The 27,428-nt window shown below is 47.4% G+C and overlaps 1 protein-coding gene across 6 annotated transcripts in view; it reads left to right on the top strand.

The window, feature by feature from the left end:
* Nucleotides 1-27,211, top strand: part of ARHGEF6 (Rac/Cdc42 guanine nucleotide exchange factor 6) — a 39,108-nt gene extending 11,897 nt beyond the window's left edge. For 2 of the 6 annotated variants that reach the window (XM_010402779.3, XM_039571818.1), the window contains 19 exons: nucleotides 1,946-2,073; nucleotides 2,485-2,686; nucleotides 5,258-5,328; nucleotides 6,516-6,610; nucleotides 7,261-7,356; nucleotides 8,162-8,284; nucleotides 9,587-9,725; nucleotides 11,582-11,641; nucleotides 13,773-13,919; nucleotides 14,783-14,869; nucleotides 15,856-15,934; nucleotides 16,806-16,939; nucleotides 17,221-17,346; nucleotides 20,151-20,171; nucleotides 20,985-21,078; nucleotides 22,199-22,288; nucleotides 22,984-23,083; nucleotides 23,913-23,967; nucleotides 24,893-27,211. In XM_010402779.3, coding sequence (XP_010401081.2) covers nucleotides 1,946-2,073; nucleotides 2,485-2,686; nucleotides 5,258-5,328; nucleotides 6,516-6,610; nucleotides 7,261-7,356; nucleotides 8,162-8,284; nucleotides 9,587-9,725; nucleotides 11,582-11,641; nucleotides 13,773-13,919; nucleotides 14,783-14,869; nucleotides 15,856-15,934; nucleotides 16,806-16,939; nucleotides 17,221-17,346; nucleotides 20,151-20,171; nucleotides 20,985-21,078; nucleotides 22,199-22,288; nucleotides 22,984-23,083; nucleotides 23,913-23,967; nucleotides 24,893-25,033 — 1,988 coding nt within the window. In that variant the 3' untranslated portion in view covers nucleotides 25,034-27,211. Of the gene's footprint in view, nucleotides 1-776; nucleotides 865-1,945; nucleotides 2,092-2,484; nucleotides 2,687-5,257; nucleotides 5,329-6,515; nucleotides 6,611-7,260; nucleotides 7,357-8,161; nucleotides 8,285-9,586; nucleotides 9,726-11,581; nucleotides 11,642-13,772; nucleotides 13,920-14,782; nucleotides 14,870-15,855; nucleotides 15,935-16,805; nucleotides 16,940-17,220; nucleotides 17,347-20,150; nucleotides 20,172-20,984; nucleotides 21,079-22,198; nucleotides 22,289-22,983; nucleotides 23,084-23,912; nucleotides 23,968-24,892 lie in introns of those variants that run through there. The other 4 variants (XM_019287738.2, XM_010402783.3, XM_039571815.1 and 1 more) reach the window with 4 other exon arrangements.
* Nucleotides 27,212-27,428: the final 217 nt, after the last annotated feature.

The following is a 27,428-nucleotide window of genomic DNA, read 5'->3' as shown; positions in this document are numbered from 1 at the left end:
GAGCAGCCAAAACCGCTCCTGCTCAAATATCAGGATGCTTCAGAGAGAAAAACCCACTCTGTTGGCAAAGTGGGTTTTACATGGAGAGGGATTTTGCAGTTGCTGCAGCCCAGGAATCTGGGAATTCACCCTGCGGTCGTAACAAGCAGGGCAAGAGAGAAAACTGACTGACTGACAGCACGTAAGGTTTGCCATGGATGTTGTCCATTGCTGGAACACAGACTGGCTAGCCGGGTGTGTGGATATGGCATGGCTGGGCTTTGTAAGACAGCAGCACCTGGAAGTCGTAGTCATGGACCTGGTCCCCACTGTGCAAGGAGTAGGAGAGAGACAAAGCAAGTCTCTTCCACAAGAGCTCACAGTTTGTGTTGCTCCAGGTCCAATCTAAGGATGAGGTGTTTTCCTATTGAAACAAAAATCCTCTGAGGAGCATAAAAGCCCAGCTGAGTTCCTGTAACTCCCACCAAATTTCCCCTTCAGAATGAGTTTTCCATGCTGGCATTCAAAGTGGAGGAGAATGGAGGAAAAGCAGCCTTGCAGTTTGTCTTTTCCGATTTCTGCACACGTTTGGTGGCTGGATCACCCTCTCCTCTTGCAGTGTTTTCAAGGCAGAACTCCAAACGTGGTCCACGGACTTGCACACCCAGCACAAGGATTCCTGCAGACTGCTCTTCTCTGCTCTGCTTTTGAGGTCCACGGACATGTGAGGTTCCACTGCAGGTGGAAAACTGCAACTCTGGAATGCAGAAGTGTCCTAAAATCTGAAGAGAATCTACAAGACCAATCTTAAAAGTCCTTCACAGTTTACTGAAGTGATAATATGTGCTGTTGTGTCTTTTGAGCACCATGGAACACAGAATGGAGGTGATAAGAGTGGTGTCCCACATTGTGGTGTGGGGTACAGTAGCAGTGAAGTACTGGCAATTATTGGGTGGCTTGAGTCCCAAGTTTTTACCCCTCTGCAGCATCCAGCAGGATGCTGGGGCTGAGTGCTGCCAGGTCCTGCAGGATCTGGAACTGCTCATAGCAACAAGGCCACTGACTCAGTCTCTGCACAGTTAGGACCAGGAAACTTTTTACCCTCTGGCAACTTTTTCAGTGTTAATATAGAAACAAATCACTAATTATGAAAACAGGTGTGTCAGAGCAGCAGCATTGCCTCCAGCATCAGGTGGGGACAGAAACAGGCCTAAAGATTGGTTTGCAAAGCAAGGAGCTCTGAGTGTTTGAAGGAGGCAGCTCCAAGAGCTGCTGGGATGATCTGAGCCTTTCCATGGGCAGTTCATCTCCTGGCCATGACACTCCTGTCCTTCCTTGGCGTGGCTTGAATCCCTCTCTCACATGACTAATGGCAGCCGTCCATGAACAGCAATCAAAATAGTGCCTAGCCTCTTTCAGCTGGATAATGAACCCAGAGGGACTTCTCTAAATAGAGGAGCAATTGTGTGGACCAACTGTTCAGCATTCCTCCCCACTCAGCAGGATAGCCCACACTGCAGCTGCAGAGGTGACCTAAGAGCACTCACTGGAGAGCTAAACTTTGACACACCTTCAACAGTGCTTACTTGCATCCCAGAAACATTCCCAGTAGGGAATCACTGTACTGAGTACTATTCTGCTTTCCTACAGTTTTAAGGGGGATTTCAAAGAACTACTGCAATTGAATGTGTGGCTGCAGAGCTGGCACAACCTAGGAGTGCCTCAGGATGCAATTTAACTTCTTCCATGATGGAAGGGTTATCCCAGCCCAGAAAACCGCCCTCACTGCTGACTGGGAGTACCCACACTGCAGATGTCATGCACTTGCTATCTTGCTCTGATAGATGCTCTTTGAACTGTTGTGCCCTGTTCCTGTTTTCTTTGCAGGCTTTACTCTTTGCTTTGCTGTGATGTGGAGGGATGGTGGACAGCTGGGTAAAACTCAGACGTTGTTTTGTTTCCCCAGATCAGCTGTCAAAAGGGCCATGTTCACATCTGTCCTCTCTTAACTCTGCGGCTGGAGACCCCCAGAGTGACTCCAACGGCACAGCTTCCCAGTCAGCAAGGGTGTTACGGAGGCAGTCCAAGCCTGTGGTACCCTTTATTTAACATGTAATCGTGGGTTTGATGGCCTTGGGGGTAGAGGAGTGTGATTGGTACCTCTGGTTCAGCATCAGAGGTTGTTCTCCCCTGATCTCCATCATGGGTTTGCTGCCTCACCTGGAGAGAGTCCCGCAGCTTCTCCAAACTGCAATGTTTCTCTGTGTGACATGAGGAGAGTGATTCTTATCTGCCACCCATTGCACTGGGAAACTAAATTAATGCTTGGGAGGGACCTTGTGGTCCTCTGAAGGGAGTGTTTACGTAACAGCAAGATATTATTGCTTGTTATACAGAGCAATACTTAAAAAACAGCTGTCACAACAGAGAAGAACAATGGCTTGTCCTAGTGGTTTCTGCTTTTTTTGACTATTTACTGATGTTTTTCCACATTTTTTTCCTTAGGAGATGACCGAGAATGGCAGTCATCAGCTGGTGGTAAAGGCCAGGTTCAATTTTAAGCAGACCAATGAGGATGAACTCTCTGTTAACAAAGGAGACATTATTTATGTCACCCGAGTTGAAGAAGGGGGCTGGTGGGAAGGGACCTTGAATGGAAAAACAGGCTGGTTCCCAAGTAACTACGTCAGAGAAATCAAATCCACCGGTAAGCAAGTTGCTTTCAAGGGCTGATTGAATGACAGTGGTATAATGCAGTGAGGACCCTTGTGCCTTTGGGAAATTGCTGCTATTTATTAAGGACCGTTTGTGTACTTCAGGCAGCTGGGCTAATGGAAGGACGAATGGAAGGGCAAAGCCTAGTCTTTCAGATGAGTTGCTTGAGAGCTGCTTCACCCTCTTCCCAGCACATTGTGCCTTTCTGTTGCTCCCCCCAAGCCTCAGCAGCATGGAAGCAGTGATATTATCAGACAATGAGGACAGAGATGGATGTGGGTCCTGTTTGCCCTGGGGAGCCATCAGGTCATTCCAGCATCTGAGCACAGAACTAGCTTTTTGTTAGAGACCTTGGTCAGGCAATGTATTTGTGTTTGATCCTGGCTTTTCAGGCATCAGTGGAATGGATGCTCACCATCATGGTGTGGAATATGACAAAAACTGCATGGCCACAGGGCATGGTCCATAGTGATGGCTGATTTCACAGAGTACATTTTTCCCCAGATGATTTTGCTGCAATATTGAGAAAGGAAGAGGGAGGGGATGATCCATCTGATGTCATCTGCCTTTATTGAGCTTTGTCTTGAGTGTCCTTAACATTAACATTTTCTGTGATGTGGCTATATGCAGACGTAGGGTGATAATAATGTGAAGCCCCTGGCCAACTGCCCTGTGGCATTACACATCCATTCAAGCAGCTCACCCAGGCCTTTTTGTGAGATTAAACTGTTTTTTTGCAAAATGGAACTTAGCTCCTTAATGTACCTTGAGGACTTACCATAGACAGAGACCAGTTGTGTGCTTGGTGCTGGTTCTATGGCTCAAGATCTGCTCTGGCCTCAAACAATGAGATACCAGCAGGGGTCTGCAAATTAGCTGCAAAATGTGCAGCCCCTGTTAGACATCCTTGCTTCCACACTTGCAAAAACAAAGCAAAGGAGGGAAGAAAAAAATTCATGATTTAATGCTCAGAATTAGGTCAGTTTTTATTTAATTCTAAATGAAAAAAATCATTGTTAGGATATCTCATCTCCCGCTGTTTCCCTCTGGGAAATGATGTCTGAGCTGGAGCAGGACATTGCAGCAGGGATTGAAGGCATGTCTGGCACAACTCAGGAATCACTAATCAACTCAGTGAGGGGAGAAGAGAGATGTTTTAAACAAAGGAGAATAAACTTGAGTCCTATAGGGAAAATCAGATGGGAGCTGCATGAAATGACAGTACCTCACTGAAGTGAAGGGCCAGTCTCCCATAGGTCCTGATGTAAGAGCCCATCAGATTTTTCTGTCTGCAGAGCTTTTCCCTCCAGATCCTCTCTTGGCACCATTTCACGTCAGGACAGTTCATTGCCCTGGTGTCTGCATGCTCAGGAGATGTGGCTGCATTACAAGTGAGCAATGAGGGACCATCAGTAAACCCTCCATGCCCCAGGAGCACTGCCGGGGCTGCAGCTGGCAGGGAGCTGCTTTTCCCATCTCCACAGTGTAAGACTTGTCACTCTGAATGGAGTTGTTTTTCAGCAGTGTCCTTGCCTCTGCTCTGTCCTAGGTGTGTCCTTTGGGTGGAAATATTCTGTGAGTCTGTGAAATAACGTGGAGGTGAGCTCCTCTGAGTCTTTAGATGAGGCACAGAGCTCCTGGCTGGAAGTGACAGGAAGCACTGCAATGGCAGTAATTAGAAAGTACATCAAGCTGCAGCTTCCAGATGCTAAATGTATCAATTTCAAGCTTCTCCCCTGCTATCAGTGGGAAAGTAATTGCCTTGTGTGAGCGACTGCAGGGAGACAGGAGAGCCTGGCTGCTCCACATGGCATGGAGCTGTTTAAGTATGTACAGAGTGGCCTGGGCTGTGGCAGCCTTGCACGGCCTTCCTGTCCCAGTCCAGAGGGGTGATGGTGTTGCTGGGAGAGCCGTGCTGCTGGCAGAGAAGGGGCTTCTCTAAGGAAGGAACAGTGGAGCAAGAACTTGTCCGTGTGTGTGTGTGTGTGTGTGCACATATGTACAGATGCTGGAGGCATCCACAGGGATTTAGCAAATGCAGAATGAGAATGGATTTCCAGGTTTTTGGGAGCTCTTCATTTAAATCTAATTTCATTCAGAGAAGGATTTAGCATCACAAGTGACTGCGGAGATCAGAGTTCAGCATATTGATTGGGGTTGGCTTCAAGTGTCTTGTGAATCACCTGGAAAAAAACACAGTATCTCTCATTTCTGACAGACACCCAGTTTTAAAACCAAATTTAGTGGGCCAGGTGAAGCCACACTGTAGTTCCAAACAGTGCCAGATACTGGGCTGCTGCCAATGATTTTGGAGCAAACCTGGACATTGGTTGGCAGAGGCTGCACGAAGCTCCTGGTGTGACTCGCTTGGCTGCCGTCAGTGTTGTGCATGCCACTGCTTTGATCCTAGTTTTTTGTGAAATGGGGAAACAAACCCTTCAATTGAAGTTTTGTGGTCACAGGGGTGAAGTTACATTTGCTGGACATGATGTGGCAGTGTCTTTTCCTGGTGGAATAATGAGAGCTGTGCACTGTAATTTATTCATGGCTTTTTTTTGTGCAGATAAACCACTCTCTCCCAAAGCATTAAAAGGGCTAGAAAACACTCAGCTGACAAAGAATTATTACCCTGTGGTAAGTTTTAAAGTGCTGATCATACATTTTAATGAGTACCATGTTATTTATCTTCTGAACTGGCTCCTTCCCTTAAAAATCATTGAAGCAATTTGTAACAATTGGGGATGTGGCTCTGTGTTTAAATGCAGCTGTTTCCATTCCCTGGATTCAAGGCCATTGAGACAATAAACCACAAATGGAAGTGGCTGCAAGATGTCAAAAGTAGAGGCTTGAAGTAGACAACTGAGATAGTTAAGGAGAGGTGACAACTTTCAGATCAATGCGGGGGGATAAGGCACAGTATTTCCTGTTGATAAAGAACGGGAGATAATGTCATGGTGTAGGCAAGCCAGACCAGGGCTCTGGTCCCTGTCTTAGGTTTGGCTGGAGCTGTTATACCCCAAGGTGCCTGTCCTGTGCCTCTGCCAGCAGCTGCAGCCCTCGGAGGACAGGCAGCTGCCAGAGCTCATGGCCTGGCTTCGTAACTGGACTTGGCTTTGGAGCAGGTTCATAGCCTGCCAGGCCATGAACGGCTGCTGCAGAATGGGTGGGGAAACATCCCCTCCTCTACATATTGCTGCCGAAGCAAGGAGATCTGGCAAAGCAGGGGCAGTTACCTTCACTGCCTGTGCCCAGGAGCCCTGGAGTGAACCCTGTGGTGTAGGAGAGTGAAGATGCCTCGTGTGAGCATCCCTGGCTCTCAGTGCTGGAGCTGAATCCTGCTCATCAGTATGTCTAAATATATTTCAAGCAAAGCAAAGCAGAAACAGTTTGTCCAGGGAGCTGGAAACCACCTCCACTGTCTGAAAAACTGGAGTGCTGACTGGGAGCGTGCAGGAGGCACTGGGTTTGCCTGCTATGCGGCCAGAGACAAATCAGCTGCTGAGATGGATTAGCAGGACCAAACCCAGATCACCACATCCCTGAAGTGGTGAACGAGGTGTGCCTTGGCTTGATTTGCCACAGAAGCCATCCTTGGTGCAGCTTTTAACACCTGCTTTCCAGGCCTTCTCAAGTTCGCGAAGTAAAATCTCAGTATTTAACCACCAGGACTTTCCTGGGTGTTCTGGGTTCTGCATTAAGAAACATGATTTGTGGACCTAAAATACACTTCCATGCTTTTCCAGACTTGGAAGCTGATGTCATGTTCTTTTGACTAGTTTGCTAGTACATAAATCTTCTCAGTGCTCTGTCTCTCACCCTAGGTGTTGCAAAATATTCTGGAAACAGAACGAGATTATGCAAAGGAACTACAGTCACTTCTGGGAACTTACTTAAGACCCCTCCAGTCTTATGATAAGTAAGATATAAGGGCATCTGAGGTGGAGAGGACACTGTGGGAGCCTTGGGGTGTCATGGACAGAGGGCACATGTTTAGACATTGTCCAGTCAGGAGAGATGGGAGAGTGGCCTCCGTATTTCAGTCACTTCTCCCTTCCCAAAATCTTCATGTGGGAAAATTTCTTGTGTTCTCAGCCTTGTAGGCCTAAATGAGGGTGGTAGGAGAGTGACTCGCAGGATGACAGAAACAGGCACATTAGCTTTGGGAACATCCAATCTCACTAAAGGAACAAAGCAGCCCCTACCCGTAGGACCCTCCTCCCATAGGGAAATCCATAGCATGAATCCCTGAAGACAAAACTGTCTCTGTGTCTGTGCACACACCTCCGTCCCCACCTCTGGCTGAAATCCCATCTGTCTGTGTCTATTAGACAGCTAAAGATCTGTGAAGATTAGTGTGATTAAGTGATTAAAATCCAATTAAGATAATCCTTGGCAGCAGACGTCTTCTCCAGGAGACTGCGGACTGTAGCTCAGAGATCATGAATTTTGTGTATCTGGAGAAGGAGAAATTTTTGTGTCATTTTGGAAGGGCTGCTTACGAATAAAAATGGTATGCTCCTGAGAGCAACTTCTCTTTAATGCTGACTGGTGATGTGGCTCTTGTAGGCTCAGCGCAGGGGACATTGCAGCATTGCTGGGAAACATGGAAGAAATCTCTGCTTTTCAGCAAACACTGAACCAAGCCTTGGAAGAAGTTTCAAAGTAAGTTTGTGTCGTATCACTGAGGTTGTTAAGCTTTTAAACTGTAGCTAAAAATAATAGAAAGACATGTTCATTAATGTTCCTCCTAGCTGCTGTCTTAGACTTGTTAAATATAGAAGAAAATAACAGGATTGAGGAAAGGTGCCAGGCAGTGCTTTGGCAGGAGGAAAGGTAGAAGGAACTCTTACATTTCTGCTGTTAAGGCATCTGCAGAATGAGTGTCACTAGACCTGACACAGAAGTGTGCCTAACCCAAAGATGCAGGCACATGCAGGGTGGGAGATCTGGCAGGCAAGAAGATGGGAATTGCCAGGGAGCAAAGAGCAAATTATTAGAGGTGATAATTTCCTGCAGGGAGGCTGACAGACACATTTAGCCTTAGCTAAGGGCTGAAAAGAGATGGGGAAAGACTGAATACTGGGAATATATTCAGGTTGTGGCTTCTCTTTCTTTATCCACCTTTTCATATTCAGGGGCAGCCCAGAGAGTGGGACCCTAGTTCTTTCAAGCACAGCCCCATCATCCCAGCTGTAGCTTTGCTAGTGAGACAGATCAGGCTGAGTCACAGGTTGTCTTAGGCTGTGATGCTCACTGTCTGCACCACAGAAACCCAGACCCACCTGAGGATCCCCCTCTTCCGCCTCCCCAGGTGGCAAGTGTGGGTATTTTGCTCAGTGCTGCAGTTATCAGGTGATGTGGGAACGTCCCTGTGCAGTGGGTAGTTCCTGGGCAGGTCTCTGAGAGTGCTGTAGCTTCAGGGTGCAGATCCAGAGGCTTAACCTGGCTGGTGTGTTGGTGTCTCTAGGCTCCCCGAGAACCAGCAGCGTGTGGGAGGCTGTTTCATGAACCTGATGCCCCAGTTCCGCTCCCTGTACCTGACGTACTGTGCTAACCACCCTTCAGCGGTGAATGTCCTCACACAGCACAGGTGAGTGATGGAGAAGGCGATTCAGACTCCTTTAAAAAGTTGACTTTTGTTATTAATACTTGGCCTGGCATGGCTGTTGACCTGTGTTTTGACAATAGGGCGAGGGGATTTCCTGCTGCTGGAAAAACTGCTGGGGCTTTGGGCTCTTCAGCAGAGCCTTTCAGCTTCAGCATGAAGACAACTCACTGCTCGTGTTCAGAGCTGATCTCACAGGTCCTTTTTGCACATAGATGACTCCCACCTTGGGTCAAACAGGGAGCCTCAGCTCTGGCAGTACCATCTCCTGTGATTGTTACTTGCCAAAGGACCCAGTTGCTGTTTCAGACCCACTGCTCAAGTGCTCACACACTGACAAATGGGAGGGTGTTCCCCTATGGCACCGTGGTGGGGGGCACATTGTTGCAGAAGGAGGATGGTCATCAAGTCACCCAGTTACCCAGTTTATTAATTGAGCTTCTATTCAACCAAATGGTTGATTTTCAGGGTCATTGGCAGATCACATTAATAACATCTTTCTTCAGTGTGACCCACATGAGTAAGCACTTAAACTTCTGTGATGTTCTGCTCAAGAGTGTGCCAAGCCAAGATGCTACCACTGTGTCATCCCTAATGCAGGTTAGCTGTCCTTCCTGCAATGATGGGAAAGCCAGGACCACATCCATAGTGTTTACGTCTTCCCATTCTGCAATGGGAAGTCACAATGTATTTACTCACCTGCTGAAATCCAGCTTTAATTCAGTGTAACAACAAGCCTGGCTCCAGCAAATGACTCATTCATGTGATTCCTCAGTCTGACCCCTTTTCCTAAATCAACCAAAGAATCAGCTTTGGCAGGTGTGCTGACGCACACAAGCCATATTTTCTGGAGCAATGTGCATGCAAACAATGTATCACAGCTTCCAGCGGGGTCCCAGTGCATTGCTGCAGCCTCCTTCAGCACAGCACCAGCCTATGCAGCTCCCCCTGTCCCCATCCACCACTAGATACCTGGCCCTGTGCCACCTTGCTGTGCTGGGAGACCAGCTTCTGGCAGCAATGTGCCCCAGGGGCTGTGCATTCCAACACCTGTGGCCACACAGCATCCTCTCCTGCTTTCCAGGGGAGAAGGGTCTTGCTTGGTGGGAAGCTCCCAGCTCCCTGCCTGCTCCATGGGGTTGGTGGTGGTGGGGGTGCTCAGAGGGGAGTTTGTGCTGCGTTCAAAGAGGCCCAGCTCAGAGCAGAGCCCTGGCCATCTGGAGACTGTGGGGGCAGCAAAACATGGCCCTCAGCTCTGAGACCCCTCCTTGTTGTCTCTTTTTATAGTGATGAGCTGGAGAAGTTCATGGAGAGCCAGGGTGCGGCCAACCCAGGCATTCTCATCCTGACCACAAGCCTCAGCAAACCCTTCCTGAGGCTGGATAAATACGTGACACTGCTGCAGGAGCTGGAGCGGCACATGGAGGTAGGTGGGGTGTGGGGCTGCTGGGCAGGCTCTGCCCCTTGATTCTGCCAGAGCTGCTCCCTGAGCTTCAAGACATGCCTCTGCCTCTTGGTATTTGAGCACTATGAGGCTAAAAGTACTTACCACGTCTCCAAGGAGATGTCCCACGTCCCCCAGACATCATCCACCTTTCAGATTAAAAGTGAGAAACCGGTGGAAGAGTTTGAGGAATGTTAAGGAAATGCATTGACTGCTCTTCACCCCAGCCCTTCCTCAAAGATGGGCCATTTCCAGCACAAGTAAAAGCAGAGTCTAGAGTTGGGCTGCAGCTGCTATTTATTTGCACAGCCGGGAATAAATCTGTGGTTTTGTTATCATTTGATGAGATTCCTAAGCCTGGCCACTCACTCCTGTGGCTTGCCGGCACATCCCCACCCCTTGCCCCAGGGTTGTGCTCCTGGGTGGAGGCAGAGCTGCACAGACAGACATGGATCTGGCAGCCAGCACAGACACAGGGGTGGAGAGCAAGTCCCTGGGAGCAGGGAGTATAGCCAGGGGCACAAAGACTTCCTTGGCAAGAAGCAGGTCTGCCTCAGGACATTTCTTGCCCCAGGGACTGTAGAGATCTCTGCTACTCGCTGCTGGTGCACTCTAGCTGCAGGAAGGCAAAACTCAGGGGTGGTGCAAGGGGGTGAAGGAAACAGAAGTAACAGTCTGTTTTTAACCAAGTTTGCTTTTTCCCCTCATCCAGTTTTAATTACCAGTTAATTCAGCACACTTATCCATGACGTACAATTGAGCCAAAGGATTAAAACCTCTATGCTTGAGCCAGGGATATTCCTGCATAGGAGAAAGCATGAGAGCCTGCAGGGTAGGAACACTCCAGACCTACCTGTACCCTCTCACCTGGCTGAGCTGAGCTACAGGGACTGAGCTGAGCCTGGCTGCAGCCACCATGCCCATGCAGGGATAATGCACTCTTTGCAGGATATGCATTGTGCTCTTTGCAAGCTGTTCAGCAGTGGATTTGGGGACACATCACTTATTTCTCTTAGTTTCTAAGATGAGTGTGGGAATTTTGTTGCATGAATTAGTAGGGCTGAGGTTTAAGCTGTGATGCTGCAGGCTATATGCAGTGTGGATGTACACCACAGCATTCCCTGCGCTGCTGCACAGCTACTGAGGGGGCAGGTGTGTTCAAGGCAGCCACTCGTCCCACATTCCACATGAGCAATCCCAGGCTGCAGGGACAGCTCCATCACAACCGAGACACCTTATGATTTGCTTGGCATGAGGACTTGGTGGTGAGGAGCAGGCCCCTAGATCCAGGAGAAAATTCTGGGAGAGTACTAGCATACAGCTGTGGTCAGAGATAAAGGGCAGCATTCTGCTTTTACCTGGCCCAAGAGCACTCTGCTCAGACATGCCTTCCCTTAAACCCAGAGGTGAAGCCCCCTTGATGCTCATGGATTTCTGCTCTTGATGGGGCAGTGCCTGGAATACCTGGCACATCAATGGAAGTTTCCTTCCTGAAGGTGCACCCTGTACCACTTCCTGTTTTCACTGATTTTTCTTTGCAAGTCAGATTTGTTCTAAGTCCAATCATACCTACTCTTGCTCTGGCCACTTTACACTGATTAAATTGGTATCAGTGAATTGCATAGCTGCCTTTAGCCATGCCATGTTGAAGTGGATGGTGGGGAAGGTACCTGGGGGACTTTGAGCTCTTCCGGACTCCCATGCTGCCTGTATCCTCAGCCCTGGGTGTACTGGGACAGTGGGTGACGCTCAGGATGGGTGATACTCAGGGTGGGTTGATGCTCAAGGGTGGGTTCCGCTGGTGCTGGTGACTGAGGAATTTGCTCTCCCTTCACTAGGAGGCGCATGCAGATCATGAAGATGTTTTGAAAGCTGTCACATCCTTCAAGTCCCTTGTGGTAGGTGGCAATTCTTAAAATAGAGCTCTCCATTTCTGGTCTGCATTTCATAAAGAATGAGTCAAGCCTGACATTTTTCTCCCCGTTAGAAAAAAAAGGTCTTCTGGAATGGAAAAGATGGGTTACAAAGAAACTTAATTTCACATTTCAACCCTAGAGCTGCTCCTCTGGCTGTGGCAAGAGCACCCTGGCTCTATGGTCCCCTCTGCTGCTGAAAGCCACATGTGGACCGTGGTGACAGCAGGGTCCCTTTCATCTCCTGTTGCGTCCATTCCCTAATCATCTGCCACCTGAAACTAGATTGCCCTTGCTCATTGAGGGAGTAGTTAGCACAGCTGTGACTGACTCCAGTGCTGGTGCCAATGGGAATTTCCCCTCTGAGCCCATGGAGTAACTCTTGATTTTGCTGAGGTTTGCTCCATGGGCATTGGGAGGCTTGGACCACATTCCAGTAATTTGTGGCTCCAGGTGCCATTGGTGGGGAACAGAGAGGAGGGATGACTCAGAGACAACAAACCTATTTCTGTGAACTCTGTCACCTGCACCCCTCAAAGTCCTGCTGCACTGAGATGAAATAGAGGGGGGAAAGCCATCTGAGTGCACTGAGGTTTTACCTGGAAAAGCTTTTTTTGGTTATTAAAAAAGCTGTAGTCTCTCTTGCTTTGTAGCCACATATATATATATATATATATATATATATATATCCACTCCAGATCTATAACCACTCCAGCTATGGCCCAGCTTCCTCCCCTTAGCACAACAGATGTCACACGTTTGTGACAGATGCAAGTGTTTGGCAGTGCAGATAAAAGATGGGGAGGAGAAAGTTCATAGAAAACAGGAAAGAGTGATCATGTTACATTTACTAGAAACTCAGCACCCTTTCCATTTATTCTGGAAGCTAATAGGGGAATAACTCATTTAAATTACAAGGTGTCATTAATCTTTAGGAAATCTCGTAAGAGCTGGATGGTTTTACTTGAAATGTGTACTAGGGTGATGAGTAATTTAATGTCATTATGACACAGCTAAAGAGGTTCAGTGTAGATTTGAGGTCAGACAGGCAGAGGTGCCCCTTGTGATGGGCACGTGGTCCTGTTATAGGACCAGGAAGGCTCCCAAGCAAAGGCAGGGAGGAACCAAAGAGCCTGGCGATTCACAGCAGTGCCTCTGCAGAGACTGGTGAACTCCTGTGGATTTTATTTGGATTTTTATCCTGGGAACATTGGATTCAGCTACACTTGGGGAACCATCAAAACATACAACAGTTGTAGAACTAGAGTAAGCACCCACAGTTTGGTTCAAATGTGTGTGGTTTCAAACTAGACCCAATGCAGCCTCTCTCTTTGAAGAGCTGGATAGTCAAAGAGTTGGAAAGGAAGAAAATCTCAGTCAGAAAAAGAGTTTGGAAAAAACCAAGCAGTTGGTGAAAACAGCTCTGGTTTGGCTTTGCAGCAATTTTCCCTGTTGGCAGAGGGGTCAGTTAAAGGAAGTTTTGCTTGGATTTGCAGGACCGTCTTTGTCCAGTCAGCACTGTCCTCTCTTGCTGAGAGCTGCTGAGAGACTGGTCACTCCCTAGAGCTTCTCCAGTCCCCAGCTGCCCAGCAGTGGTGCAGTCTTTTCAGTTACAGTGCTTTGAGAAGATTCTTTTTTGTACTACTCTACAGCACTGCCCAGTCCTGCTTTTGGGTTCGCAGATTTTGGTTAGAAAATATCTGCCCATCTGACTTGTGGGGACTTTGCAGTGCTACAAGTACAACTCTGCTGTTTGGACAAAATGGGCAAAATCCCTCTAAGCAGTAGCAAAATTAGAGACATTTAACTGTGCAGCTGTCTTGGTTTGGAAATTGTGAACCTAAACTCTCAGAGGTAGAGCTGGTTTGGAAAGAAAAGTTTGCTCAGTGCAGTTTGCAATTTCTTTGACATTTGAATGTAATCATTACTTCATAAATCACTAGGGTGTGATTTTTTAAGAAACTTTGTGTAATGGAGCCAAAGCAAGCTTTCCTGATCCTTGGCACAACCATCCCTGAGCCCACAGGGCTGTGTGAGTGTTGCTGGTGGAACTGCAACTGCAACTGTTGGGTTGGCTCCTGCCCTTCAGCTAACAAAGCTCTGCTGTGATTCCTAGTCGCAATGCCAGGAGCTGAGGAAGAGGAAACAACTCGAGCTGCAAATCCTTTCTGAATCCATCCAGCGCTGGGAAGGAGAGGACATAAAAATGATGGGAAACGTCATCTACATGTCCCAGGTTATGGTGCAGTCTGGGGGAAGTGAGGTGAGTGTAATGTTCCTTCTGCTGGCTAAAGAACTGATGTCTGAATACTCGCTTGCTCCTGGGATAAGTGATGCAAGGCGGCAGCTCCTCTCCTTCCAGGCCACAAACTGGTGACAAATAATGCTGATAAATAATTTTACTTCAGGAAGAGTTGTGCAATGGGGCTGTGCACGTCTTTGAAGTGAGTCAGGCACCCCGTAGGTTTAGCTTCAGGCCTTTGGTGACACACTTTTCAAGCAAAAGAAGTATCTCAGTGTCATATAGCACATTAATTTCCCTCTTTCTCCCCTGTGACTTACTCTGAGAAATGGGAGTGACTAGAAAGTGTCCTATGCCCAGCACAGGGGCTGCTTTGATGCCGCACCCCAGAGCTGACTGTGCTTTGGAACTAACTGGAGTGATTCTTGTCCTACTGGTCCTAATGCACCGCACCGGTGCCTGCCACAGACCTTCCTCAGTGGTGCTAAAGGCATGTGTGCTGCATGCTCAATGTGGGAAAGTTCCTGTTAGCACTGAATTGCTTGCTGTAGCAACTTTTCCCTGGGAAGGGAAGCCCTGTAAAACAAACCTGTGCAGCATCTAGTCCCAAAAGTCTTTCTTGTTTGGGATGTGAGATGCTGGGGGACATAAGGCCCTCTGAGGCACTCTACAATGATTGGAAGAGGATTAGCAGGATGCAGACAAAAATCTATGCAGGGAAAACTGGTACATAAATGAGATGCTGTAAAGAAAAAAAAGCCAGAATAGTTGGTTTGGGGGTGATCTCACAGGCTGTGATTCCAGCTGCAACAGGTTCAGTTTGCTAGAGGCAGGTGCTTGTGATGCACTGCCAACTGGACTAACCTAAGTTCTTATCCCCCCAGGAGAAAGAGGAGCGGTATTTCTTGTTATTTTCCAATGTTTTGCTGATGCTGTCTGCAAGCCCACGGATGAGTGGGTTCATCTATCAGGTAGACATGCTTAGTTTGAAGTTGCAAGGCGTTCGGTGTGAAAAAGGAAATCAGATAGTTCTTATCAAATTCAAGTCCTCTGTGTCCTTCGAACTCTCTGTTGTGATGCAAACACCCCAGGCTGGGAGCCAGGACTTGGCTTTAGGATAGTCAATGCCTTTGTCCTGATAAATGATTAAGCAGCATTTGGTAAGTGAATGCTGTGAAATTAGAAAAAAAAAGGGAAAAACCTCAAAACCTTTTGTTCTACCTGCTGTTCTTGAGAGTGGGGTGTGTGTGTGTGTAAGGTGTCCTGACCCAGCTGTAGGGTTTTGACCAGCCAGCTGGCTCTCAGTTTTGTGCCATCTCTGGAAAACACTTATAAAGCCCACTGCAAAGAGCACAAAAATTCCACTCCATGAGGTACTACGTATAACTCTGCATTTCTTGTGTTTTACCATTTTCCATACCATCCAATGGCTGGAATCAGGCTTTTGAGAGCTTGGCTTTTCTCCAGCTGTCTGAAACCATCAATACTGCCAAGAAAAGGATGCTCTTGTTTTGATGTGTCATTTGTCATAGCAAGGGAAATGAGAAAGATATGGGAAATATTTGGCTGGGTTTTCTGACTTGACCCACCAATGGGAGTAAGGTGAGCAGGCAGTTCAGCATGCAAATCAGAGGGACGGGGAAGGCTTTCAGAAAAAAACAGGGGAAATTGATCCTTCTGACTTGACTGTGAAAAAGGTTTGCACTGAATGAAGGGAAAGGGTGGCAGATGAGCCAGGGATGACTCAGTTGTCATGGGAGCCTCATCTCTGGGGTTTGACCTAGTTGTGCAGGGAAATCTAGATCCATACATTAAAGGAGACTCTTCCTGCAGTCTGAAGCCTTCACAAATTAATTTTAAATGGCGATTCCCAAAGAGAAAGGAATCAGCAGAAACAAGCAGAACAACACCTGCTGGGAAGCAGACACAGATGCTGACTGCTCTTCAATTCTCCCAGGGAAAGCTGCCTTTGACAGGAATGACGCTGACAAAGCTGGAAGATGCTGAAGGGAATGAGCACATGTTTGAAATCACAGGTCAGTGGGGCCTTCTGCCTGGGGCTGTCCTCCCAGTCCAAACAACTGTTGCCACTGGAAGTACTGGTCCTCCTTTCCCTAATTCCCCACCATGATCTTCCTCCTGCTCTTTTACCATGTGTTGTCTGAGTTTCTGAGCACCTCTGTCCTGGTTGAGTCAATCTCCTCCCAGTGCCCTGGAGCTCTGCCTCTGGCTGCCTTTGGAGACTGTAGTGTTTCATATGGGACAAATCTCCCACCCCAGTAGCACTGCTCTGCACTGGTGTGCCCTGTCTGCATCCGGTGGCCATCCCTTGTAGCTCTGAGTACCTAATTTATTGACAGATTAATGGTTCTGGTAATCAGGGAGCTTTCCTAGTGTTCCTCCCATTTTCCCCTTCAATTTATCTCATTACTTGTAGGTATATACGGTAATTTCATGCTCAGTGCCTGGGCTGCAGTACAGCTGTTTGTGCTGGTGGTATTTGGTGTCAGGATCCTGTTAATCATGGAAATGTTGTGTTTAATGACCTTTAACATTAAATAATCCTCACACATTCATCTCACCAGTTCCCTTAGCATTTCTTGCAGCTCCCACATTTTCAGTGGTTGGCCTGAGCAGGATGGGCAGTCACATCATCATCATAGATGAGATGCTTAGGGACATGGTTTAGTGGTGCACCTTGCTGGGTTAATGGTTGGACTTGATGATCTTAGATGTCTTTTCCAACCTTAATGATTCCATGATTCTATCTTTGCCCTGGCCTTTTTGGAGCCACTGGACTATGCAAACTGAGGAGCCATTTCCTGCTATGCTGAGCTGATCCCACCCTGTGTTTCCACCTGAGTCTCTTCCACTCGCTAAAGACAGTTATTTAACCCTCTGCCACAGGGAACATGATGGAGCGGATCACTGTGTCCTGCAGCACCAGCCAGGACTTGCACGAGTGGCTTGACCACTTGCAAAGGCTGACGAAAGGGACATGCAGCACTGTCTCCAAAACACAGTCCTGGAGCCCTCATTCCGTAAGTGTCACCTCCTGGCCTTTGCTGCCTGGGTTCCTCGCTGCTGCCTGAGCTCTCTGTTTCAGCAGTGTGCCTTGACACTAAGGTAACATGACAGCCATAAGACACATCCCACAGTTTGGTTTGTAACCATGCTGTGCTTGTACCATTTTACACGTAGCCTGCCCTATTTTTGTTGCAACTTAGATGTCTCAATGTCTCAATGCTTGACCATCCCCCTCCACTTCTCTGCTTTGTTTGGTGGTTAACAGTCTTGGTTTGTTTCTCGTCTATTTTCTCAGACATTTAGTTCAGCTGGGCAGATCCGTGGGCCTCTGGAACCCCCTAAAATCCTCAAGCCCTGGAGCTTGAGCTGCCTCCGCCCTGCTCCTCCACTCAGACCATCAGCAGCGCTGAGTTACAAAGAGGTAATCATCCCACCTGCCTGTGCAGGACCTTCATTTCACACAATCCCTAGACCCTGTGTCCAGGTTTTGTATCCCGTAGCAAGGGCACAGAAATGTAGGATGTTGGGTATGTTGAGAAAAATGACCCTGCCAGTTTGGCCCCAGTCCTGTGATGGATGTTGGTTGCTGTGCCAGGCTTTGTGCTATAAGGGACTCATGAGTATGTGTGTTTGCAGGCTGGATGTTTGCTGTTGGCTGCTGTAGCCAGCACCTTCAGCTGCTGGATGTCACCGTCCCACATCTGGGTGTCCCATTGAGCCCTGTCCTTTGGCAGTGCCATGGTGGAGCTGCCTCCTCTCCTCCTCCTGCCTTGGTCTGAGCTTGGTCTTGGCAGGACAGAGGCCTGCTCCCTGCTGGAATGTGTTCCAGCTCCAGCTGTAGCAGTAGCTCAGTGATAGAGGATTGAGAAGCAATACTGCGCCACGAGGAAGAGGAAAAACACCTGCCCGTGTTTCTTGTGTCTTCCACCCTGTTTTGGTGGCTGGAACAGGATGTGGGGCTTGACCCTCCTTTGCCACCCACCTGAGTGTTATACAGCAAGGTCCTGCTGGGAGGCAGCAGTCCAAGTGATGGCTTCCCCTGCAGAAATCCCAGCCTGGGAGCTGGGAGGTGGTGTGGGAAAACCCAAAATACAGCCTAGCTCTGATTCTCACCCTGCACCACAACTGTAGTGCTCTCCTTCCCCACCTCATGTTAAATTTTTGGGATTACTCACCAGTACCTCAGGTAACGTTCCCCTTACTGAGTAAGCACTCTGGATCTGAGTCAGCTGCCTTTCTTCGTACAGCAGCCCTGGGAGGGTCACTGCCCCAACGAGGATGGGGTCAGGGAGGGGGCTTGCACCCCCTCAGCCCTCCCAGCACTTAGGGATGGAGAGTCTGGCACCTGGCAGGGCTGTGAGTCTGCTGCTCCAGGTAGAGACTTTATGTAGCCTCATTGCATCTTGTTGCATTTATTTCTTAGAATTTGTAAAGTAACGCATTTCAGTCTGGGAATTAAAGTGTTTAAATACCAACTGAGCAGACTGAAAATGATCCATAATCTTTGCATGTTCCAAATTCCTAATGAATCCTAAATGATTTCTTGCTTGCGTGGTGAATTAAAAATATAGGTAGAGGCTTGAGGTAGAAGAGAAATTTTTCTGTGGGAAAAACCACAGATTGAGTGATATCATTAATACCACGGTCCTTTGCAGTTTGTCGTCCCCTGCCACCCATAGCAGGAATTAAACTCTGTGTCAAAACCAGGGCAGAGGTTTCTGCCACAGAGGCCTAGCCAACAGTGAGTCCCAAGGGACTGGATGTTGGATGGTATCCTGCGAGGTGTCACAGGACCAAAAATGTGGCTTCCATGGGAACAAGCTGTGCTGACCATGTTGGTGGAAACCTAAAGGCCAACGTGTCCAGAGTTGGGCAGGCACAGCCTGGTACCCGGCCAGTCCAGGCTGAGCCTGTGGAGAGACTCATGGACACGAGCCTGTGGAGAGACTCATGGACACAAGCCTGCGATGACAGATGGGAAATAAGTTTGGTTGTTGGCCCAAGCAGATCCACATCTACCTCATCCCTCCCTCTGGGGTGTTTAATGACTAAACACTATCCCTATTTCACTGTATTTTAATTTTTTAAATTTAAAGTAGAGCACAAAATAAACAATGCTAACAGCTCCGTGCAAGCACCTTCCTATAATGAAGATTTAATGAAGGAATACAAATTTCAAAGGTTATTTGCAGGGAAGTGAGTGGGAGAGTTTGATTAAAAGATTAGAGATTTTCAGACATCCAGTGTTACTTTACTTGTCTTGTCATAGTGTAGGACAGGATGGCACAGTCTTGTGCATTTCCTTGTACCCAGCTGTGCTCAGGAAACCCCAGACCCTGCTTGTGTACTGCACATCACTCTTGCTATTTCCATTGAAATTGGGTCATTTTCCTGTTCTCTTTCCAGTGGTAATTTGAAATGACAGAACAGATAAGTTCCGTATGTAAAGTGCTGTGTCTGGATTCAGTTTAGCAAAGGGAAAAAGATTTACAGATCATTTCTTCTACTGCTTTTTTTTTTAACTGGCTTCTTTGCATCAGGTGAAGGCTTTATAACATCAGGGTTCATGACTTTGCTGGGCAGACCTGCAGGAGAGCCAAGTGGCTCCCTGGATCAAGCATCCCTGGGATGGCATCCAGGGATTGGGCCCTCCACAGGATGTGCAGGAAGCTCCCCGTCCCTGCCAGTGGAGCAGGGAGGTATTGCAGTGCTGATGCCTGATGGCATGGTCAGGTCTTCAGTGAGGATGGCAGGTCCTCTTTGAGAAGATGGAATCCTAGGTGATTGTCACCAGGGTGGGCAGAGCATCCTGGCATCCTGACTAGGCTGGGTTGAGGCCCTCAGGACTGGTGTTGAGCACAGACCCCGAGCGACCCCTGGGGCTTGGAAGGAGCCAGGCACATGGAGCTCCTGTGGTTGTAAGCACCAGTTTAGACAACCAACATCCACAAACACCCAACTACTAACCGAGAAGGCATGTTCTCTGTGTGTTTAGAGTGTATTAATGCCCGCTCACCCTGCATCTCACATGTAAATTTTCCATTTTGCATGACATGGTGCTCCTTTGCATGTTGATAGTGCTTTAAAACCAGTACAGAGGGTGTGCTGCATTAATCACAGGACTAACATTGAAATGTGTTTCAGAATTGTGGATTTAATGGACTTGATGATAAAAATCATCAGTCTCTCACACTCATCTTCTCTTTCTTTGCATATTCATTGTAGAGGATGTCTTATATCTTAAAGGTAAGGGTAGATACATCTCTTTGGCTTGTCGTGGCACAGAACGCTTGTTCCTGTTCCTGCTTCTTGTGCTTGCATGACCCTAATCTTGCCTTGTTGTATCTGTAAGTTATTGTCAGAGTCAGTAGCAACTGGCAAATATATTTTGAGATAAGTCTCAGAAAGGATTTAGTATTGTGGTACTTAAACCTCCTGGCATGCCTCTTCTCCTGCTTTACATCTTTATTGCATGTAACCTACTAGTACACTAATTCTCTCCAAATCAGCAAGACTTTTAACTAAGTGAAGGAGAAAAAAACTTGTGTTTCTTACTCATGGAGTCATAGCAAACACTAACTTTGTATGTGTTTGTCTGTTCTCTGTGTATATGTGTGTGTGGGATTTATACTCTCAAATTGTGGACATTTAGAAGCAGAGCTATTTGCCAACTCTTTTATATTAGAAATCGAGTCAATGGAATAAACCACATTTTAGGGTTTTCTAGCACAGATGACAGAGTTGGTAAGCAGACTAAAAGTGCTATCAATGTATTTGAATTCTCTGGCTAAAGGATTTTAGAGCAGAGTTGAATTTACTAAAGGAGCCTGTCCTGGCCCAAACCTGCAGGTGCAATTCCCACTGCTGTTCCAGGGAGCAGTGGGTCACAACTGGCACATGTGAAGGGCAAAACCCATCATTCTCCCCAACTTTGTCATTGTCTGCTTTACAGTTCTCTAACATGTTGTGTGTAGCATGGGTAGCTACACCCAGCTGTGCTGCTCCCCTGTCCCAGCTGCCTTTGATTCTGGTTAAACACAAGAGTCTATTTCTCTGTAGGATTCCAGCAAAAGTCCAAAAACAATGAAGAAGTTTCTTCCAAAAAGGAAAACTGAGAGAAAACCATCCGATGAAGAATTTGTTATTCGGAAAAGTAAGTTTTGTCCAGAGAAGCTGTGGTTGCCCCATCCCTGGAAGTGTTCAAGGCCAGGTTGGATGGGGCTTGGAGCAACCTAGTCTAGTGGAAGGTGTCCCTGCCCGTGGCAGGGATTGGGACTAGATGATCTTTAACCCCAACCATTCTGTGATTCTGTTTTTCTTTTGTTTCTGGAGATTTCTGTGTTCTCAGTGATCTCCATGGGACTTCGAGAACACCCTTTCTTGCAGTGCAGGATGTGACAGGAGGCTCTTACTGTAAGCCTATGTGCTCCTGAACACAGGAGGCTTCTGGAAGTGCACTGGTCCTCAGCCTCTGACAGATCCTTCCTCCCCTCCCAGTTATGACTGCCAGACATGTCACCACCCTCCTTGTGATTGCTAGCACAGGGTCATGGGTTGTGGGTGGTCTTGTTCTGGGTATGAAGCCAAGGAACTACTTCCAAGTAGTTAAAAACTGCATTAAAACTGCACATCAAGAGTCACCAAAATATGTCTGACAGCTCGGACAAACCCTTACCTGGCCATGCCAGCAGGTCCTAGAACAGTTTCCATGGGGAATTAGGAAACAAAAAGGTCCCCATCCCAACAGGGGTGTTCACCTGCAAAGAGGGGTGTCCTGACAGCTCCCTAAAGCCCACTTGGGACACTCCTTGGGAGCTTTACATGGAAGGCCATGGTCACCCAGCCATGGTGAAGCTCCACGACTAGCTCTCTCCCTTGAGAAGACAGCACTGAGTGGAGGCTGGAAATTAACATTTTGTATTTCCAAGTCCTGCTCTGGTGCTGCTGTACCAGACCCCTGACATTAGGGTTTTGCCTGCCCATCTCCCAAAGTAGGGCAAAAAACTGCCTGCACCCAAAGTAGGGCAAAAAACTCCCTGAGTTTTGCCAAGATGAGCAACTAGAGATGAGTTTTCACACCATTTGGTCATGGCACTTGATGCCACTAAGGCCAGAAAATGCAAAGGACCTCGAAAGGGATTGGACAGTGTCCCAGAGACAGTCAGCCAAAGAAACAGCACAATCTCTTAAGGGGCTTGGGTACAAAGACTGGGAGAGACAAGGCCAGAGTACCTTGCTTTTTTGTGCCTGCTGTTGTTTGCAATGTTTTACAGGTACTGCTGCGCTGGAGGAGGATGCTCAGATCCTGAAAGTGATCGAGGCATACTGTACTGGGGCAGGCTTCCAGCAAGCTCTCAGCTCAGGTGGGCGCACAACCACGTTATTTAGCTCCTACTCTGCCCACAACACTGATAACCCCTCTGGGAAAAAACAGATGTTGCATCATACAGCAATGAGACTCATGCTAGGAAACTGTGTAGTGTTCAGTCTTCGAGATAAGGGAGCTTCATCTGCCTAGTGGTTTAGTTGCCATTGTTTTTCTTCTAAACACAGAGAACGAAGCAGGTAGGAGGGCAGATGAGACACTGCTATTTCACCAGTGATTACCTGATGGTAATCTCAGGTTGCTTATAGCTTTAGAAAGGAAGCATGAATATTATCTCTCAATCAGCTGCGTGTTTAAGAACAACCTGCTTCATAGGAAGCTATCTAACATCTTCAGCTCTGGAAGTAAAACTATCATTGCTGGTGAGATGTCAGATTAAATCACTGAACTGTCAAATAATGGTACACAGAAAAAAGGGAGGCCATGGTTCTTTGGGGAGCTCTTGACCCTAGTTGAATGGTTTCATTTATAAGTCGTGACATAACTTCAGATGCAATGAGTACTCTTGAAAATTTTCCACTTTCTGCTGTAGCTCTGGGTTGGTGGGATGCAGCTGACATCTCCAGCCTGCCCCAGGTTGATGGTGGAGCAGGAAGAGCTTCTGTCTGATGTAGCATGGGCACCAGGGAAGATTACCCCTTTTTCTGCCTGATGAATAATTCTTGTACACAGGGTCCCGTAAAGACTCCATCCCCCAAGTCCTTCTTCCTGAAGAAGAGAAAATCATCATAGAGGAAACACGAAGCAATGGCCAGACAGTCACGGAGGAAAAGTAAGTGTAGCTGCTCTCCACTTGCAGACAGATCCCTGTGTCATTTTTTGGAATGGCATTAAGAACCAATGCCCTGTCCCCACAGAGGAGCAGGGCTGGTGTCATTGACTCCTACCTTAGTTCTGGCAAAGAACCACCAGACAATTTCAACCGCTATTTTGTCCCTTTTAAGGACAGAGCCGCCTTCCCAGCTGTCCTGACGTGGCTGTATCCCTCTGGGCATCTGGATCCCCAGTTTATGGCTTATCCAGGTGTAGGATAATGGGGTCAGCGGGGACAGAACCAAGCAAGTGGCTCTTATTTTCTTATTTTTTTTAGCTACTGATGTACTGGGCTGCTGCTGCCCCTCGGGAGCCTGCCTGGCACCTGCCTGTGAGTGCTCCCAGCCTGTACTGTAACTTCTGCATCTGTATGGCTGTGTTGAGCCTTTCCCTTTCCAGCCCAGTCAGTGTGGTCCTTTCATGGTTGATTTGTTGCAGCACAACCTCAATGAATCAAGGCTACTTTACAAAAGATGCTCAGGCATTTCTACCTTTAAAGTCATTGTTATTTATTGCCATAGCATAAACAAGGAAGCCAAAGCCACAGACCTTTGCCAATAACTCAAAGCAGAACAAGGTATTGAAGTTTGAGAAAAGAGCTCTGAGTTTTGGAGCAGTGGCCTATAAATGTTGCTGGGCTGTGTTTCCAGAGTCCCCTCACAGGCAGCAGCTTGATGCTCGGGAAGCAGAATCTGGATGCAACTTCCCTGTCAGCACCTCCCATGCTGTCACTGTTTTCCAGCACTCCAACTCTTCTTATTTCTTTTTTTTTTCAATTTTTTTTTCAGAAGCCTTGTTGACACAGTTTATGCACTGAAAGATGAAGTCAAAGAGCTGAAGCAGGTAATTTGGGTTTGTTTGGGGATTGTTTGTACTGGGAGTTGAGTGAAAGCCAACCAATCTGTGCTGGGTCATCTTCAGCTGGTCGGTGCCAGGAAAAGTCTTACTGATCCTGGTCCAGTCTTGCAAATTCCTGAATGAGAATTAGTTTTCTTCTGATTTACCTCTCTGAATCACAGAATCATAGAATTGTTAAGGTTGGAAAAGACCAGTGAGATCATGGAGTCCAACCATCAACCCAGCACCACCAGCATGTTCACCACTAAAGCATGTCCTGGAGGGGCCATACCCACACATTCTATGAACACTCCCAGCAATGGTGACTCCACCACTTCCCTTGGCAGACTGTTCCAGTGTTTGACAACCCTTTCCTTGAAGAAACTTTTCCTAATATCTGATATAAACCTGCCCTGGCACAGCTGGAGACCACTTCCTCATCCTCCATGCTTGAGTGCCAGAGACAGCAAGAGGGAAGGAGTAGTTGGTCTTTGTGGTAACATGAAACTTTCCCTCCATTCCAAAAGCTCTTTCAACTTGACTGTTCATTTTATAGGGGTCTGGTGGACACCAGTTCTTGTGGACTCAGAGGAAATATGTCCTCTTCCCTCCAGTCCCAAGTCTGGAGGTGGGAGAAACCACCGCAGGAGAACAGGGTTCTTCAACCCAAGCTAAAATTAGGTTTCCAGGAGGATGTTTCTGCCTGCCCAAAGTCAGGGAACTTCTGTGCAGGTCTTTGAGGTAGTAAGGGTCTGTTTGGGTTACTTGTGGTCTGATCCACTTACAGTCTACATCCTCACGAAGTCCTATCAAATGTCCCTGTTATTTCGTCACCTCTGAGGCATCAGGCAGCAGATGCATGGAAGTACCTCACTGCATAAAGTGCATGGGCTTTAACCGCATCTTTATTCCTTTGTTTTTCACCTTGCAGGAAAACAAAAGGATGAAACAGTGTTTGGAAGAAGAGCTTAAATCCAGGAAGGACTTGGAGAAGCTGGTGAGAAGGCTGCTGAAGCAGACGGATGAGTGTGGCAGGGAGGACACTGGGCGCAAGTCATCCCTGATCGCCTGAATTCGTGGAGAAGCTGCAGGCAGTGGTGTGTGACCTCAGGTGTTTCTTTGGGAAGTGGAACTGGATCCTTTGCCTCTTCTTGCTCCTTATTTTGTTGGTTTGGGGTATTTTGTTACCAAAAAAAAAAAAAAAGTCATAGAGAAAAAAAAATAGTTTTTCTTCCATCCAGTAAGGAAATAAAGCAGAAACAATCAATCACAGCTGAACCAGTAAGCAAGCGGTCCATGATTCACAATTCATCTGCAGCAACTAATACCTCATTGTACCTGCTACTGGGAGCAAATACAAACTCTGCTAGTGACTGCTGCTCACAAAGGCTTGGGCAGCAGTTTCCTAGAAGAAGCTTAAGCACTTTTTAATGCTTTCATTCTTTCCAAAAGCACCGGTACCTATTTATTGAATGAAAACATTATTGAGGTGGCATTGAGCAGAAACCAAAAAAGCACCATGCTCCTCTTTTCAGATAGTCACAACGGGGGAAGCTTTTCCCATCTATCTTCTTTTTCCCCATTAGTTGACTGTAGCGAACTAGAGCCCAGCAATACTGTGGTTCCTGTGTGGCCTTGATACTGATTAAAATGTGCAATTAACATGAAGACATTTGAACTCCTTGGGGAAGCCAGATCTGGAGCACCTGTCAGAGCGCATAGGAAGGTATTTTGCACAGTGCTGCCTCCTTACAGCTCATGATTAGCACAACAGGTAACTGCTGTTCTGTCCCCCATCCCTTTTCTTATGCATGATGTAGAATTCCTACCCCCTGCTTTGTTTTCACATCGAGTGTCCAGGTATCCTAGGAGATTATAATTTTGCTGTGCTTCTTCTTGCAGGACATGCTTTTCTCTGTATGAAATGTAAACATTGCTTGACAACAAAAAACAACCCCAAATGTGCTGGTCCCCTGCTCCCTTCTGCCCACGTTAGGCTCTCCATCGCTCCTTCCCAAGGGTTGGGAATGTAGCCAGCGGCCACTTCTCCCCACACCACCCCAAAGCGGCTTTCTGCTAGGGAAAAGGAACTTTCTCTTGTGATAGGGAAGGTATTTATGCTTTGACAAGAGCTGGAACGCTCCTGGGGCAAGGATGTGCAACACCCTCACGGATCCCTGCACAGTTCCTCGACCACAGCACACAGGCAACATGCATATGTATCAGCTCTCCTTATCTTACTTGGTGTTATACCTTAGTTTAGAACTGATGTTTTTCTTCCTTCCTTAACAGCTTTATAAAAATAACTCTCTGTTAAAGTTAACGTGTCTTATTTATCTCACAGGGCAGCATGGTCCCAGGGTGTGCAGAGGCACCACAGCTTGTTACAGTCACACCATTATGTTGGTTGTGAAGGACATAACAGAGGCAATAATTACAACTCCCTCCTTGCCATTAAAATTTAGCCAGGACATTGCAAATGGTGTTTTGGGAGATGTAGACTCCAAAATATCTCGAGTGTAATAAGAAACCCTCTTTAAGCTGTTTCTAGGGCAAAACAGAGGTCTGGCTACGTTTGCCATCCCCAGAGCATCCCAGCCAGATGGCAGCTCCCCACATCCCTGCCTGGGCACACAGTTGAGTGGTTTGGTCAGCAGTCAAGCTCTGCTGTGCTTGTGGATCGTTTTCCAGGAGCAGAACTTTTGCTACATGTACTGCTGCTCTGGGAGGCCATGCACAGACCCCTCACTACTGCCTGGCCTTGCCGCCTGCCCAAAGCTGGGTTGGGGACTAGGCTGCTGACGTGCAGAACAAACCAGGAGCCACTGACACTCCAGGGAGAGGGTAGAAATGTGTCTTTGCTGCCCCCAGGCTCAGATGAAACCTGTACTGTATACATATGCATGTTTGTGAGATGTAATGTGATGGAGGGCACACTGGGACTTTTTGGATCAAGCATTTGTCAAGAGCTAGAAGCCAAAAAAAGACAAGAAAATAAAAAGGAAAAGAAGCCATGCCAGATGGACAGCAATGTTTGCATATTTACTTTGTTTACAGCGCTTTGTAAATAGGTTCCAGTGAGTCTGTCTTTAGATGGATGTGTGTCAGCTGCCTTCCAGTGTATCTTTGTCACATAGGTTTATTTAGTGTAACGACTTATGCAAGTTCAACTTTTCTAACATGTTTTTATTTTGAACAGTTTTTTAATTGACATTTTCAACAAATAAAGAAGGATAAAAGTCGCTTCTTAGCCCTTGGTGCTGCTTCCTGTGTTTTCTGCCGTGAAAGCAAAGCCAGTGCTTGCTCTGGGCATCACTGATTTGCTCAGAATGCCATGGCAGCATCATCCTTCTCTGATTTACTGGTGGGTTTACTGGTGTGAAAGGTGATGCTGGCACTTCGGCTGTTGCTCCCACCATCACCCAGACCTGCAGCAGGCCAAGGGCACCTGGTCCCAGGACAGGAGA

The sequence above is a fragment of the Corvus cornix genome, chromosome 4A (genome assembly GCF_000738735.6).
Source record: "Corvus cornix cornix isolate S_Up_H32 chromosome 4A, ASM73873v5, whole genome shotgun sequence".
Lineage (NCBI taxonomy): Eukaryota > Metazoa > Chordata > Aves > Passeriformes > Corvidae > Corvus > Corvus cornix.
The sequence above is the reverse complement of the archived record's forward strand: the minus strand, read 5'-3'. Positions and strand labels throughout refer to the sequence as shown.